At 43.5% G+C, this 17,391-nt stretch overlaps 1 protein-coding gene across 2 annotated transcripts in view; it reads left to right on the top strand.

Annotated features, from left to right (window-relative positions):
* Positions 1–17,391, top strand: part of Rai14 (retinoic acid induced 14) — a 135,128-nt gene that overhangs the window by 68,448 nt on the left and 49,289 nt on the right. For both annotated transcript variants that reach the window (XM_036207427.1, XM_036207428.1), the window contains exon 3: positions 11,997–12,127. In XM_036207427.1, the coding sequence (XP_036063320.1) occupies positions 11,997–12,127 (131 nt within the window). The remainder of the gene's footprint in view (positions 1–11,996; positions 12,128–17,391) is intronic.

Raw genomic sequence — 17,391 nt, 5'->3', positions numbered from 1 at the left:
TCTGAGTTTTAAACTCTCTTCACAGAAAGCTTTTAGTCAATTATTTTTTCTTCTGTCTTAGTTGGCCTAATAACCATTACCTCATTCCACAATCTGGCTTATATTTCAACAACTGAATGTCCTAAATACTATTTGGCATCTGTAAATGTATGTGCTAATTTGGAAAACTGCCTTTATTACATGATGAATCTTCTAAGTAACTTTAAATATCATCTTGTAGCCCTCATGGTCATTTTGAAGACAGAAAATGAGGACCCACCTCATTTGTAAACGGAGCCTCCAAATGCTATTTATCTTTAACTATTTTGTAATTTATTAATTAAGAAAGTTTTTCGGGGGAAGTAATTCAGCAGGGTTTATTTAAGTGGCTAGGGTGTAGTAAATCAGGGTGGAATTCGCGCATGTGTGGAGATGGTGGTATGAGACGTCTGTATTCTCTTGTCTGTAAGACTCAGCCAGTATCAGCCTCTAACACTGAGTAAGAAACGGTTATGGGTCCAATTTCCTGAGACACTGCCAGGTCTTAGTACTGTTGCAGCATACGTGATACCCGTGTTCAGGATAATCACAAATGCTTATTCAAGCACCTCATGTGTGCAAGGAACATTACCAAATGTTTTAACACATTAACTCATTCAGCCCTCACGGCAGATCTCTGTGGTAAGCAGTTTTAAACCCCGCCCCCCCCCCCCCCAGAGAAATAAAGGAAAAAATGCAAATAGTTTTTTAACTCCAGTGGCTTAAAGTTCCATCGCTATAGACATACCTCGGAAAGCTTTTTGCTTACATTGAGTGAAGTTTCAGTTAAGTTTGAACATTCTCATTGAAGTCTCAAAGATGCCTTTTTTTCTTTTTCTTTTTCTTTCTTTCTTTTTTTTTTTTTTTAACAAATATTAGTAACAGTGAGAAAAGTTAGGAGATTCTTTATTGTTACATAAAAACTAAGAGGAATAGTTTTAATGTTTGCTGTACTTGGCTGTCTAAACTGTACAATCCCAGAGCTGGATAGAGAGCATGCTGGATATTCAGCATGCTAAATAGAACAGCCCAGAAGCATGATGGTCAGTGTAAAAATAGCTGTTGTGCAGGATGTAAGGGTGACCTGGGCTAGAAGGACTTTTGAGAAGTTAAGGAAGATAGTGTGAGCATAAAATTAGTATGAAAATCTTGAGAACAGTTTAGTCGTAAAAACTGCAGGACTCATGATTAAGAGAGTTTGCCCCTTTGGTGAGGATCCAAGTATGGTATACACGTATATACGTGAAATTAAGACATAAAATCTTCCTTACAAATCCTGCTGGGCTGGGCGGCAGTGGCACACGCCTTTAATGAGATCCAGGACAGGTTCCAAAGCTACACAGAGAAACCCTGTCTTGAAAAACAAAAAAAACAAAAACAAACAAACAAAATCCGGTTGGGACTCATGGGCTTTCCTGAATTAGTACCTGCCATCTATTTCACGTACATTCCCACCTATCAGTGGCATGCTTTGAGGCAAGAACAGTGGATGCAGGACAACTTATAGCTTCCTGTCTGTTTAGTGTAGACCCACGGGCAATCGATATCATATTTTTGCTTTTAAGCTCCACGTTTACTTTGTAATTTTGTGACTTTTTTTTCCTTTTGTAATCATAGTAGCTAATTTTGTTTCCTGGCATTCATATCAACTTCCACATTCATGTGTCCTTATTTTGATTTGCTTCCTGATCAGCGGGGCCTAATTTTTAAAAATCTGCACAGTTGCATTTGGGTCGAAGCAGGCTCTGTGTGTGGGTGTCTTCTGTTGTCCTCATGTCCAAAGGACTGCCAGGGAGGGGACAGCAGGGTGATGCTTGGGTCCTCTAACCTCTGCCAAGGAGGGGATGGCGGGGTGATGCTGGGGTCCTTTACAACAGCCCGCTGTTTTTCAGTATATAGCGTTCTGGGAAAACTTGAGCCAGCCTGAATTGGAGAAGTCTTTGCCAATAACCTGTCGTTTCCCCTCCCCCCCCATCCCTGAAAGCATTTGAGTTTTTCTTTTTCCTTTAAATCTATAAAATTTCATTAAGTTTCATAATTCAGAGTACCAATCTTTTTTTTTTAATAGATAATGCTTTTTTAAAAGCTCAGGATAGTTTTTTTGCTGTGTTGTGTTCTATCTTTTATTTCTTAACTGTGCTTCGATTTCTCTATCATTTATTGCCTTTCCTTTTGTTTCCATTTGTTTCTTTTCAGCCTGGGAGTCCAGATCCTCTGCATCACTAACCTGCTCCTCACTGCTTCCAGCACGTCTTACACCTGGCCTCTCCATATGCTAGTCTCTGACCCCAGATTATCCTTTAGATCAGTGTCAGGGACACATGTTTCTTTTCTGGTTGAACACCAGTTTGGTTTCCAGAAGAGTGTCATTTAATTTTGTAGGAACAAACGTGTCCCGATCACTCAAAGAACGTGTCTTCTTTCAGATGGCTTGGAGCTTTTCCAGTAGGAACTGCTATTTCTTACAGCGCACATTTTTGTAGGAAAGGGCTTGTTCATGTGAACTTGAATGAGGCGGAGTCTGTGGGATGCCGTAAAGCTTCTCCAAATATCTCAGCCCCCAGAGGGAAAAACCAGCAGAAGGAGAATGATTCCCATCCTTCTGTGTGGCCAGTTTAGAAGTCTGGGTGCCCGAGGAATGTGTGCTTTGGGGACAGTGGCAGCAGGAGGTTCTCACAATGATGGTGATTGGACGGGACTGGTGGCCTGGAACTCAAGGAGTGGTGACCCCTTCCTATGCGACTGCCTTCTCTACACACTGGCCCCTCGTGTCTTTCCATGTTTGTTGTTGTGCTGGTGACAGGTAGGGCACCTCCTGGTGACCAAGTGGAAGTCAGGAAGGCATGAATCATGCTTACCACCTCTTATGCCTCTGACTTAGGCGCTAGGAGTGGGGGTTTTGTTGGGCTTTTTTCCAGGGGTTTTCCTGGCAGACAGAAATGCATGGTCTAGTGGGGTTTTTTTCCCTCCCAATTTGTCCCACTTGACCTAATACTGCAAGATATATCCCACTGTTTCTAGGTTAGGCACATCCTTCCATAGTTTTCTGTGGAGATGCAAAGTGTCCCTTAAGTTCTATTGTGCAGTTCATTTTACTGGGAAAGCGATAATAAAACTGTTAAGACTTTCATGAATTTCCCCCAAGTTCATACCACTTCAGTAGCTTAGAAGGCAGTGATCCTCTGGGCAAGCAGAGTTGCAGAAGCTTCTGGACTTGCACACCATCAGCAGTATCTCTTCTCTGCTAGAGCCAGTCAGCAGATCTGAATCTAGTCGTGGGTGTATATTGTGAATTTGAATATCCACTAAGCCTAGAGAAAAAGGACCATTATTTAAAATAACAATGGAGTTTCCCATGGGACTGTGAGTAATAACGGAATTAGCGAGCACTTCCTGAATGCTTTACTCTTGGCTAGATTCTATTCTAGAAATATCAGACCCATGTAATTTTCACAGCACCCCAAATAGAGATTAATCTTACTATCTTTTACTCTTAGACTGGAGCGCAGGAGGATAGTATAACATGCCCAAGTCACAGGATAGAGCCAGTAGTGTGTGGCCCCAGAGAGGCTGACTTCAGAGTCCATACCTTTTAGCGTTACATTATATAACTTTTCAGAAGTTGGAAGTGACATTGGAACTCTGTGGTTTTCCCTACTGGTGTCCAGAGTTTGATTTCACTTTGGCAGAAGGGAGCCAGGTGCTGCCTAGTATAAGGGAGCTGTCAGGATGAACGTGTCAAGATAATAACATTCAAATAGTTGCAGTGAGCAAGAGGAGAGACTATCTTGGGGCAAGCTTGAAGATGGATTTCTTTTAATATTTGTAGGGACATTGTTGTATTTGGAGCTCAGTGGACTGCTTAGTTTTTTTACTCATCCACTGAATAAGCCTCTCTTCATCTCTGGCTGTGTACTTGAGGTAAGATAGAAAAGCCACAATGCCTGTCCTTGAGCTCACAGTCAGTGGACACAACCAGACGAACACTTAATGGATTTCTGTAGAAGTTGTTTCTGTAATAGATAATATGTCACAGAATCTCAGAGTTTCAAAAGCATTATTGTTTTAAACGATTTCATTGTTTTTAATGGTCGGTAAGCTCACTAGTTTGAAAGGAGTGGTCAAGAGGAAGATACCCCTGACGTATCAAAATAGGGTTGAAATCGATGGCCTAAGACATGTGGTAAAGCTCTGGATGTGCCTGATTAGACTTTTCTTCCTTTGGGTGATTTTTGTTCATGTGCATGTATCACTCAGAGTCTAGCTGAGTCTTAAAACTCGAAGGCAAGGCTCCGCTCTGGGCTCTGGAAGGGTGATGAATACACAGCTTCCTATGTTGGAACGTCTGTGAGGTTTTCAGAGTTGGGTTCTCCCGATCCTGGCTGGGAGGCCCTGTGTCCTCTGAGGCCTGGAGTGATGATGGTGACCGAGGGCCACCAATACAGAGGCTCTTCTGAAGCCTGGGACACCTCAGACTGATAGTGAGCCTGCTTACCCCTTTTCTGTGCTCTTAAAAAGCACTGACCTCTGCCTTTAACATCAGGCAGAAGTAATTTCTTGGAGTTAGATTTTTTTTCCCTTGTGGGTGGATATTGGAGTTTATTCTGAGTTTTCTTATTATTGGAGTATAGAAAGGCTACAACAAATATGCCCTTCCTTGAAAACTATAAGTGTTCTGTTATAAATAAATCAATGGTGTCTTTTGCCTCAAATCTATTAAAATATCTAGACTACTTAAAATTAACCCCTGGGGCTGGGCCACAGCTGAACAGTGGAGCGCTTGCCTCACATGCAGAAAGCCTAGGTTTAGTTCCTAGCACTACAGAAATAATAAACAAATAACATCTGAGAACACAAACCACTAGGCTTACATTTGTAGTATTTTGACTACTTAAATTATTTAAGGGAATGAGGCTTCGTTCTAGCCCATGTTGCAAAATGTATAGAAAATCGGAATGGTGACCTAAAGCTTTGGAATGTCATCTAGAATTCAAACATTGTTGGTTCTGTTTTAACCGAGTGATTCATTGCAGTGTACAAATAGGTGTACCAAGTAGCATTGAGGTGTCCATCCATCAATATGTAAAGTATATTATTAGCAACTGTGTTTTATAGTTTGGGAAATGGAAATGCACAAAATTAAATGGCTTTGGGGCCAGGATTTGAACCCAGGTAAACACTGTGCTTAAGACTCAGGGATCGAGAACAAACACAGAACAGACCAGAGAAGTATGTGGTTGCTGCAGAAGTTAGGATGCACCTGCAGACAGCCGGGATGGAGCATCACGGGCTATCAAGTGGGAAATGAGCAGCCTTCTCTCTGTCTGTCACTGTGTTGGTGCTCCAGCACTGACCTGACGGATTGCAACAAACTGTGAGGCTTACAGAACAGAAATGTGTCATCGTCACAGTTCAGGAGGCCAGAGACTCCAAAGGCAAAGCCACATTCGGCTCACTTCATCTGCAGGTCCTGAAGGAAGTTCTATCCCATCCCTGTCCTAGCTTCTGGTGGAAGCTGGTCATCCTGTATTGTTGGCTTTCGGACACTGCAGTCTGATCTTTACCTCCATCTTTAATGCTGCTTTCTTCCCCGTGTCTCATGAGTTGTTTTCTCTTACTGGTATAAAGACAGTAGTCGTTGGATTTAGGATCTGTCCTAAAGTCAGGATACTTTCATCGGTAGGTCCTTAACTGGTTGATGTGCAAAGACCCTGGTTTAATTCAGCTAGCAGTCTGAGATAGAGATGTTTGGGAGACCCTACTCAACCCCGTATTGTTTATGACGTATGTATACCCTAGGATCAAGACATCAAGAGTGAGACTTTCTCTTAACTGCTTCTTTTGTTTTGTTTTGTTTTGTTTTTAGTCCACAAACAAATCCTCAAATGAACATTTGTGGCAGACTCAAAACCCATTGAATAGCTCTGTTCCCAATCTTGAAACGATTCTGAGGAAGGCTGGGCTGGGTACAGCAGAAAATGGAACGTTAAGAGTTCACAGTGAGCATGTTTCTTTAAGAGCTGTTTTCATGATTAGTACGTCTCTTTTGCCATCATTTTATCTCTTGTGACATTTTTAGGCTCCATAGCGGGCATGGTGCTGCATATAATCAGGCTGGAAACCACCCTAGCCCCTGACTTTGAGTATGTAGACCTTAAAACACAGGTGAGCAGGTTTTGTGGATAAACCCATAGTGGGAATGCTTCATGTGAAGTCTGTATGGTGCCACTTACAAAGAGCAAGGCTTAGAAGCTGTAGCTCTGTTCATCGTGTTCAAATACACATTAAAAAAATCCTCAGACCATAGGCCATTCTCTTAAACAAGGAGTTTAAAAAATAAATCATATCTCATATGTGTGTTTGTAAAATTTTTAAGAGCTTGCTACTCACAAAGGTCTTACTGTGAACATGTTTGTAAAGCAAGTAATCCTGCTTTAATTAGTGCTTTTGTGTAACTATCAACTTCATGGGTTATACTGAGTTTACCTTAAGGATGTATGGTTCCTGTGTTTAAAAGAGTTAGAGGGTGTGTGTGGGGGGGGGGTTATAACTCAGAGTTCAAGACTCTGGTCTCTGCTGGGGAAGGTGGGAGGGGAGAAAAGAGAGAAAATTATAGTTCCCTTCCCAGCCTTAATGCCACCAGACCTAGGTCTCTTCTGCCCTGCATGGCTGCTGCATCTGCATCCTTCACCTATGACTCCTCTCCATTTACCTAAATACCACTCGCTGCACAGTCTGGTTCATGATCGGGTACAGACACATGCTTGCCCAGCTGAGAGTCCTCCCTCCTTTCTGTGGGGAGGCCCTTTGTTCCACTCACTTGAGGAGACACTCGCAGCTCTTATTGTTGGCACACTCCTGGTCATGTCACAATTTATCTTTGCAATTTTATAGAAAACCCAGTAAAGGCTATGCTGCTCATGTAAAAGGGGCTAAATAAATACTTGTTGAATGAATGGACAGATGATAGGGCTTGTCTCTTTTCTGTGTAGCAAACATCTGTAGCCTCTTCATTACTTTACATCTAGCAGGTAGACATTACTAAGCACTGGCTGTTACAGTGATGGAGAAAAATAGTTAAGGTCATGAAGCTTGTCTGTTTATTTTCCCCTTTTAAAGTTTTGATGTACATTTTTTTGTTGTTTTTGTTTTTGTTTTTGTTTTCTGGTCAGCATGAATCTGAAACATTCCCAGTACAAACACATTTTACCTTCTACATTTGCCTTGCTGATTGTATTGGCAAAGCAGTCTGCTCTTCTCCGTACACTAGAGGGAAAAATAAAACATTTCCAAACATAGATTTCCCCTGATGGCTACTCCAGAAGACCCTGTACAAGAGCTATTTCAGTTTCCCGTGCTTTGGGCTTTAGCGTCTTTCTTAATGACTCCAAGAAGCTATCGTTTTTTTCCTTCCTGGCTCACTTCTGTGCCACTGGGCTACTTTGCTTGGACTGATCTGTTTCAAAACTCAACCTTGCCCATTGGCCAGATGTCTGTGACCACTGGGTTTCCACTGGTTTTTCAGTTTTCCATGATTAAACCAAAATAACAGAAGATGATGCCATGTCTGGCCAAGGGCAGATGTTGGTAGTTGCCAAAGGCCCAGCATTCATCACCGTGACATGCCATTTGCTCCCCTGGATGGAGACAGTCAGGGCTTTGAGAGGCCAAGCTTCAAGGGAAGAGTTTGTGAGCAAGTAGGTGTCATTTGGAAATGATTTGATAGCTAGGAGACTTACCGGCTAGCCACTGAAAATCTCACTTGTGATGTATTAACAGGAATGTCGGGAGCCCACATTGAGGGTAAGGTCTGCCTTTCCCACATGCAGCCCTTCAGAGCTGACACATAGCTGACACATTACACATGTCTCTGGAGTGTAACAAATGGCTTCCTGAACTTGCAAATGTGGCCTCCTGCTCTGTTGAAATAATGTCTGTTTAAACAGTCTCCTGGAAAAGTGAAGCCGCATTCAATAAAATAAGTTCATGTCCAGGAAGCTTTCTCTAGGGTTCTTTAAAATGTGACTTGACTTCTAAGGAACATCGTAAAAATTTTGCATTAAAGTGTTGCCTGCCTTGATATCCATAACTGACTGTCAGATCATAGCTGTAGAAGTAGATGTTTATTGTAGATGTTAAAAGATTCATGGAGTATTAGCTAGACGAGAATGGGGCAGATTGTCTAGTTCAAGAATAGTAAGCTCAGTTTGATGGTATAGATATACTGTACCAGCCAGTTCTCATGCTGGGGGAGGAACATCACAAGGTTAAGGCTGGTGTGGCTACAGAACAAGTTCAAGACCAGCCTGGGCAGCTCAGTGAGACCCTTTGAAACCATAGACATGTTTTATATGTATGTGCGTGAATCTGCCAGTAGCCTATGGCTTCATCAACATGTGGGTTTATGAATCTTCCAGAGTAAGAGCTGGGCTTTGGCAGCAGGCTTGACTTCATAGTAGAAATAAACAGGTGGGAATGTGAACATCCATACACCCTTGACCCAATGTCAATTCAGCCAGGAACTGACCCACACCATGTTTTTGTTATGGATATGGGGGAGGGAAGGAGGAGGAGAAACGTGATTTATTAATTACCTACAGAAAACATACATGGGTGTATGGTTTAATGGATAGTTTCCGAGTGAGTGTCTATGAAACCATTAACCAGGTTGCAAAACAGACCAGGGCCTCTGTGTAGTCCCATGCATCCCTTCTCACCAGACACTGTACCCCAACTCCTAACCAACATCCTGGCTTTTACCGCAACCATGTCCTTGTTTTCTTTGTATCCATTTCTACATGGTGGGGTTCCATTTCTTCTGAATTTTTCTCTCCATGCATACAGTCATCCTCAATGGGGCTTTGCCTGTGCTGTTGCACCCCAGAGTGTTCACTTTGGTTCCCTTGCCGACCCCCCTTGTTTAGCTGTACTATACTCTACTTGTGTCCTTTGTAAATTTTGTCTCTGATGAGGGGCACTGTTAAATTCTGCCACAGAGCTTTATGGACACATTGAACATGTATCCCTGAGTGAAAGCCCGATGTTGGCTGAGCTTTTGTGGGAGACAAGTAGTCTTGGAACAGAATTTTTTTCTCCTTTTCCCATCCTCTTCTTATTAAGGCCTTGTGAAGGACAGAAGTGCTTCACATAAATTCTCTAGCCAGTCTTGGCATAGATTTTAGATGTCCCTCAATGGAATCAGTGAGAATAGTGGCTGGACCTCATAGACTCCTGGGAATCATCTTAAATCACTGGGTCAGAATCTTTAGAATGGGACAGAGAGTCTGCAGGCTCAACCGCCATCTGGGTGGTTCTTGTGAGGGAGACACTGGCTCACCCCGGTTGAATTTATGAGGTTTGGCATCTCAGTCATGAAGAAATTTGGGAAAAGTATACATGATTAAAAATCTTGGAAAACTGGCCTTTTTGTGGAAAAGCTAAGGAAGTTGGATTCATTTAGCCTGTAAATGTATTTTTAAGAGACTGAAACATGATTTAATTGTTTAAGAGAGAATGAATTTTCTTCTGACAGTGCAAATATTTGCTCAGTTGAGAGAGATTTCGATTAGCCAAGAGGGAGCACATACTGAGCAGTCTCCAGGCACCAGGGATGTAAGAAAGAAAAGCTGCAGCTCACTGTCTTCGGGGAACTGAAGATTCAGGATAGAAACGAACAAACCAGAACTCTCAAACACAAGCCAGGACGCCATTTTTCATCTCGTCTAGACGGTAGGCTGCAGTGGAGCTGAGTAGGTGGCCCCTGGGGATACAGCAGAGCAGAGTAGGAGAGAGAGGTCACCAGGAGGGCCCTGGGAGCCTACAGGGCCTGGTCAGCTTTGGAAGTTGTCCTGTGTGTAGGTGGTGGATGACAGGGCATTCCAAGCAGTAGCTTCCATTGTTTTTATTATGATTCTCTAATGAGCAGTACTTGCTGTCACAGTCCAGTGTGCACGTGTTTACACAGGCCAGATGTTTCATAAGACGTTCAGTCTTATTAAACCTGAACACCTGGTGCTATCTTTTCTGTTTTGCTTTTAATGTTTAGCTTAGCCCCAAACTGGGTAGGAAACTCTTAAACTGACCAATGTGGGACCTGTCTTAAGGCTTGTTAGAGGAGAGGATTTTTGCAGAGATCCTAGGAAGAGACATTGTCAACCCATGGTGGTCTCTGGAAACCTTTCTTGATTTTGGAGTACAAATGGATTACTTTGGAATGTCAGGAGAGAAAATGTCAAATTTCATCTGCTGATCTAGTGGATCCTATCTTTTGACTGTAGGTTGACCGATACCTTTTAAAGTTTCTTCTGGTGCTTGATTTCAATGTTGTGCTTCTTGGTGAAGCCATATGGGACACAGAGATAAGGACAGGGAAGGGGAATTTGCTTCTAGATTCCTAAGAGAGGTGACATCAAAATGCTTCTCAAACATGCCCCCATGTTGTGCCTGGCTAAGGAGATAATTTGGCAGGTGACAGGGTATGGAGAGGTTCCTGAGGAAGATAAAGTTTAGAAGAAAGTGGGGGTCACTTTTCCAGCTCTGCCTTTCTCAGTTTGCTCTGAAGTCTTCTTCTGTTCAGACTCTAAAGGTCCCTGCTGTGTATGAGCACCCATTCTTGTTCCACTGCCCATCATGAATCAGTATGCAACACTTGAAGATGGAATGGGTTTGCATATCATTAAGCATCCACATAGGAGAAGCCACCTTCTCCCGGCCTCATCTCCTTAAAGAAGATCATACGGCCTAGATCAGAGTCACTCCAGACCTCGGGCAATTGCCATTGCTCTCCAGACTGTACAGGAGGGAGATTTTCCTTGCCACGCCTCCCCAGAGATCCACCTGGAACTGATCTAGGGAACCCTCACCATCAGATTTTTCTCTGAAGGAAAATGGAGTGCCTTAGTGGCAGTAGACAGAAAGTCCATTCATGTGGCCTTGACTAGCATAAGTGCTTTTCATTTTCATCCATTAAGATTTCACAGTCTTATGACTGGCCCAATCCAGAATTCAATTTAGTCAGCTTAGGTTAGGAAAGGATTTTTACAGAGGATTATACTTTTCCCTTTTGGGATAATGTAGCTAGAGATCATTGGCCTTAAATGTACTTCAGTGAAGCTTTATTTTGTTTGTTTTCTTTTGTTTGTAAAATGCACTCTGGGGGAAGTCAGCTGCAGTCTGTTTCTTCGTGTGTGCTGCAGTTAAGGGACACTCCTTAGACTAGTAATGAAAGCTGGTGCCCTGACCATGCAATTCTGTCTTCCCGTCAATAGGAAGCTTGGTTTGTAGTCAAGGTAATGCCTGATTTTTTGTTTGTTGAGTCCACAGTTGGAGTAGGAATGTGGATGACAGTGACCCAGACAAACTTTGATTAAAAAATGCAATGGGAAATAATCATACAGACCCGTGCTATTCCATGTTCAAAGTTTTAAGAACTCAGTCCCTCAGTGGCACTGGCTGTTTGATATATAATAACTTGATCAGAGACGATGTCTGTCGTTAGTGATACTTTATTGAGTTGGCAGCCTGGACAGCTAACTTAAAACCTGCAGACAAGCTCAGAGAATCTGGTAAACAGGCCAGAAGGAATAGCTTGTGATTAAACCCTTGGTAAATTTGAACTGCTGGCTGATTTGATTTGGTAGCACAGTGCACTTGAGTGAACTGGGTACCAGGTCAAAGGCCTGTGTAAAGTACCAGCTGTCAAGGCTAGCTAGCAATTAGCTAATGAGTAAACTGGCCCATAGTCTATGTTGCTTCATCTTTTGAAGGGTCGAGGAAGGGAATGACCCTCTCTCAGAGTTTGCTGATGGCTGGTATTTCATTAAACTGTTGGTGTTTTCTTTAGGAAAACCAGCCTTCTTGGGTGTTGCACGGTGAAGCTGAAAGCATTTGTAAAGCTGCTTGTTGGGAGCAGAGCTTGAGTTGACCTAGTGATGTAGCTGATGTCACTCACCTCTCTGCTTCTGCCTTTTGCTCCACAGACCAATGAGTGGAACAAGAATGATGACCGGCTGCTGCAGGCTGTGGAGAATGGAGATGCTGAGAAGGTGGCCTCACTGCTGGGCAAGAAAGGGATCAGTGCCACCAAGCATGACAGCGAGGGCAAGACCGCGTAAGAGAAAAGACTGGTTTTGACCTGTGTTTGTTAAGGGTTGGGGAGCGTTTCAGTGGTAGAGTGTCAGCTAAGCATGTCCAAAGCCCAGGGCTCCATCTCCAACACTGTAAGAAACAAACAAACAAACCCCAAAGCATTGGCTCATTTAGGATTTTCAACATGGGCTCCAGAATCCCTAAGCATATTGAGGGAAGTTTTATCATTGTTTTAGGGGGCCTTGGAAAAATTACTGCTGACCACTTCCTAACCTTATGCTAACACAGGTGTGGGTTTGTTTCCTTTCCCATCCAAGTCCAAATTATACATTGGCTTTTCTCTAGTGGCTGTGCTAGTTCCTGGAAACAGCCAACCAACAATTGCACCAGAGAGCTAATAGCACCAGGATTGCAAGTGGTTAGTAGATGAGAAATCAATTCTCCCCTGGATAAGAAACAGCACAGCTTTCAAGCCTTACTCTGTAATTTGTTAAACCACTCTTTACCTTGGGGAGTGACTGTATGAGCACTGTAGTAAGATTTTGCTTTATGTTTGCATGCATCAAATTCCTCCTTGCTATGATTAAAACATTGTGTTGACAGAGAGAGAGAGAGAGAGAGAGAGAGAGAGAGAGAGAGAGAAGGAAGAATAGGCACTTAGAGCTACCTTTACTCTGGTAGTGGTATTGAAATCAGTGGCTTTCGAGCCACATGGGCTCATGTGGACTCTATTATACTTACTGCCTTATAACTCTCCAGTTTCACTCTTTTATGTTGTTAAGACAGGGTCTAACTATCCCTGGATGCCCTGGAACTCTCTATGTTGACCAGGCTGGCCTTGAACTCATAAATACATGCCTGCCTCCGACTCCCGAGGGCTGGGGTTAGAGGTATGTGTCACCATGTCCAGCCCTGCCTCACTTTGGGTGTCCTCAGAAGCAGCTGTGAGACACGGGCTTTTGTGCCCGTTGCTTCCGTCACCGGAGATCCCAGCAGCTTAGGGAAGGAAGAAGTGTAGGTGTGGGGTTGTGGCTGGCGGGTTTCTCCCGTTGGTGGAGTGCTCTTCAGTGACCGGGGTGCTTTCCCGAGGGCTTCTAGAAATGTTAGACTCACAGCAGAGTTGGCAGACATGGCTCTCTCTGTCTGTTGTTCATTAAGTCCTGCTCCATAGCTGCCCCTGAGCTACAAAGGCAGAACTGAATAATTACAGCAGAGACCATATGGCTCACAGAGCCCCAAGTACTCATTGCCTGACTCTTGGCATAAAACGTTCGTTTTCCTTGGAGTTTAGGTAAAACAAATGGGATATTTGTCCTTGATCTCCTGCCCCTCAGAGGTGGAGTCTCTTCCTAGGGACCGTGATGTGTTCACGGTTGGTTAGTAAAGGTCCAAGAGAGGATGGAAGATCTAGTACAATTCTCACACACAGGAGGCACTCGAGAAACTGGCTCTTCTTTCTCATTCCAGACTAGTGACTCTTAGCCCAGGGAGCTTCTACGCTGCAATTGCCTAAGGTACTTTCAAAAGATGTTCTGAGTCGTTGTACCTTGGGAGGCCCTGGAGTCTATTCTTTTGTCCCGAGGTTTCTGGTGATAGACGGTGCCTTTTGTTCTAGACCGCCACAGCCTTCCTGCAGTTACTCCTTGTGTCCAGGAGTCTGCATAAGACTGCCTTTGAATAGTTATCTCTGGGGAAGTCGAGATAAGTGCTTATGACAGTTTTGACCAAGACGGCACTCACTGAAAAAAATGGCAGAAAATTGAGATTAGCAACTTAGATGCAAGCGTGAAGAGCATATGAAATTTGTCCCTTATTTCCTGTTTATTACATACTGATTAAATGACTAAGGTGACCATGTTCTAGGTACATCACACAAAACTAAGCGTTTTAATGATTGTAACATCTACAGTTTGGTTTTATGGAGAACTTTCACAGTGTGGTTCATCCTCCTGAAGGAAACTCTGTACCCCTTAGGCAGTCACCCCCAGCCTCGCTCCATCTTCCCCTTGCCAATCATGAGTGAGCTTGCCATCTCTGTGTACTTGCCTCTTTGAGTTCTGGGTAAATGGAGTCATGTGTGTGGCCTCTGCCTCTAGCTTCTTCACTTAGTGTGCGCTCAGGGTCCATCCGTGTTCTGGTATGTACCAGTGTTCATTCTGTTCTCTTACAATGGTATTACTGTACACAGAAGTTGCACAGAAATTCCTGCCTCCATCTTAGAGATGAGAAAAGCGAGGCCACTGCACCATGGCTTCTCCTAGCATGCGTGCGTGTTGTCTTCCATAAGTCATCAGCTGTCAACACTTCAGTCAACACTTCATTTTCCTGCTTGGGATACATCTTTGAGGACCGAAGTGATTATCCAGTAACCGAGAATTTCAGTTTTAAAGGCACCAGGCATTAAATCTTACCTGGCTTTATATTTCTAGTCTAACCTAGTGGTTGTGATATTCACATCGAGATGGGGCTGAGAGGCCAGAAACCATCTTCCTTACTTCTTTGTCACCCTGTAACAATGTCAAATCGAGGTTTCTGCTACCAAAGGAGCTCCATATTGTATCACTGCAATGCCTTAGCCTTCCCACCTGTAGGTGTCAGCCCCTCTGTGCTGAGGTCCCCTGTGATCTCTATGTTCCTAGAAAAGTTTGGTTGTCTCTGTTTTTTTCTGGGTGCATTTGGTTGGATAACACAGGAGCCATAGTGTCCTAAGAATAGTTCAGAGTCCGTGACAGACCAATTGGAGTCTTGGCCCCTCAAACTGCACCTCTTGGCTCAATCAGCCCAGTGGGGCTTGTAGAGGTGATTGGTGCTCATTTGTAGACATGAATGAGATGCTTCACTTTTCTTTCTAAAGGATGAGGCCACATCATGAACTTGAAAATTACATCCCTGACCTTGCTTGGTCCCATTTTTTGCCTTTTCTTTCCTTTCCTTGCATACAGTTCCATAGCAAAATTAGGCTGCAGGGTCCCTTTCTAGAAGGCTTTTAGGGTAAGGGATTGTACCTGTGAATGTAAAGTCTTGACTTGATTATTCAAGGTCTTCTCTCAGCTGTGCCCTTATCTAAATGTTCTCTCCTTATGTGTGATGATACTGTGTTCCCCAAAATATTGTGCACCCTAATAAACTTATCTGGGGTCAGAACAGAACAGCCACTAGATATAGAGGCCAGAAAATGGTGGCACACACACCTTTAATCCTAGCATCCCAGAGGCAGAGATCCAGGTGGATCTCTGTGAGTTCAAGGCCATACTGGAAACAGCCAGGCTTGGTAACAAGAGCCTTTAATCCCAGGAAGTGATGTCAGAAATCGAAAGGTATTTAAGGCGTGAGGATGAGGAACTAGGCTGGTTAAGCTTTTAGGCTTTTGAGTAGAACAGTTCAGCTGAGATTCATTCTGGATGAGGCAGAGGCTTCCAGTCTGAGGAGACAGGATCAGCTGAGGAATTGGCAAGATGAGGTGGCTGTGGCTTGTTCTGCTTCTCTGATCTTTCAGCGTTCACCCCAATATCTGGCTTTCAGGTTTGTTTCTATTAATAAGACCTTCTAAGATTCATGCTAATACCTTATGTGTTCTCTTCTCCTGTATATCCTTACCTTCTCATAAGTAAAACTGTCTATGGATCTGCCAGGTTCTGTGTCCAGTTACATCCCATGGTACTGACAGTCAGGAGAAGCGGTAATTTTAACTTTCACTAAGAATGGTCTTACTTTCCAAGGACCTGACTCTCATGCAGTGTTAAGCTTCAGAAGGTCAAAGGTCATCCCATATTTGTTGCGTTAGCCTTTCCCTGTATTCTAGGCACAAAAGAACCATTTGCTCTGAATGCTGTGGAGAAAACCCTCATTTTTGCTGATAACACTTCAGAGATAAATTACCTAGGGGTGAATTAACTTGGGATCCAGGGGAAACACCAATTCTGGGGAAGCATTACCACCCACACCCCTGCGTCCAGGGCAGCTAGAGTAAAAAGCACTCAGCCTGTACTCCAGAGGACCAGCAAGCCCAGAAGTCCAAAGAATGTGTTGGTCAAAGTAGCCGTTGGCCCAGTCGTTCTCCAGAAACTTCCATAGACCAAGATCCGATGAGTAGCTTGGAAATTCCTGAGACTTTGTAGTTTCTTCTATCCCAGCAAGAGGAGAAACTTGTCAGAAAATTTCTTCCTCAGACACTGATTACAGAGGGGCTTTTAAAAAAATCAGAGCAGTTGAATGGCTGAACTCATTCAGGGAAGAGTGAAATCAGGGTGGTGGCTTGGTCAGAGGACAGAATAGAGCAGGGCAGAAAGTTAGAGCTGCAGGCTGCGTTTCTGGAGCTAGGCTTGGGTTCCTCTGCCCCGTCTGCTCTCTTTCCATGGGGGAGGTGAGGAAGTGGGAGGATGTCAGGACCCTGGAACCTCACTGTAGAAGAGTCTAATCGCTTCCAGATGCTTTCCCCTGTGTTGAATTTGCCTTTAATTAAAGGTATGTGTGTTTGTCTTAGGAACAACCAGACTAAATAAAATCGTGGCTGGGACCATAGTATTTGAACAAATACTCTCCAGGGCATAGGTGCATAGACCTTAAAAAGAGCGTATGCACACACACACACACACACACACACACACACACACACACACACACACAGAGAGAGAGAGAGGGAGGAGAGAGAGTCCACATTTCAGAAACCTGATCTTTTTGGCTTTGAAAGCAGAAACTCGTGAAAGTATTTTTAGATGTCTGTGGAACTGAAGTGTAAAGTAGAGAAGTAGGTTTTGATCTCTGCAAGCCAGTACAGTAAGGTGCTTCTCTGGCCTGTGACCTTTCCTACCTTCTGCCTTTCTGTTTGCTCAGAATAGGGATGCCTTAGGTAGTTGGTACCAGCAATTCCATCTTAGAAATCAAGTCATGCCGTGTGATCAGCCTTCTCTAGTTCTTCTCACAAAGGACTTCTAAATTATTTAATGGAAACCTTTACCTACTGTGAGTGATTGCAACCTCTCTACACTGTCATCATATAGCTACCCTTTGAAGGCTGGTCATAGTGATAGGCACTTAAGCTCTAGATTGTATGGACTAAGTGTTTCTCTCTTGAACCTCCACTGAAAATTGGGGCCCAGGTTGTGATGTTCTTTATCCCCTGACTCACAGCTGTCTGCTTCCTGTTGATACTCAATGGATCTTAAGCGAGACACACTCTATTTTGAGTCGCACAATACTTTATTTTTATGTGTATAAGTGTCCCACCAGCCTGCTCCCACATAACCACATGGAGACTTAATATTCATTATAAATGCTCTGCCAGTA

This window comes from Onychomys torridus, chromosome 15 (assembly GCF_903995425.1).
Source record: "Onychomys torridus chromosome 15, mOncTor1.1, whole genome shotgun sequence".
NCBI lineage: Eukaryota > Metazoa > Chordata > Mammalia > Rodentia > Cricetidae > Onychomys > Onychomys torridus.
The sequence above is the reverse complement of the archived record's forward strand: the minus strand, read 5'-3'. Positions and strand labels throughout refer to the sequence as shown.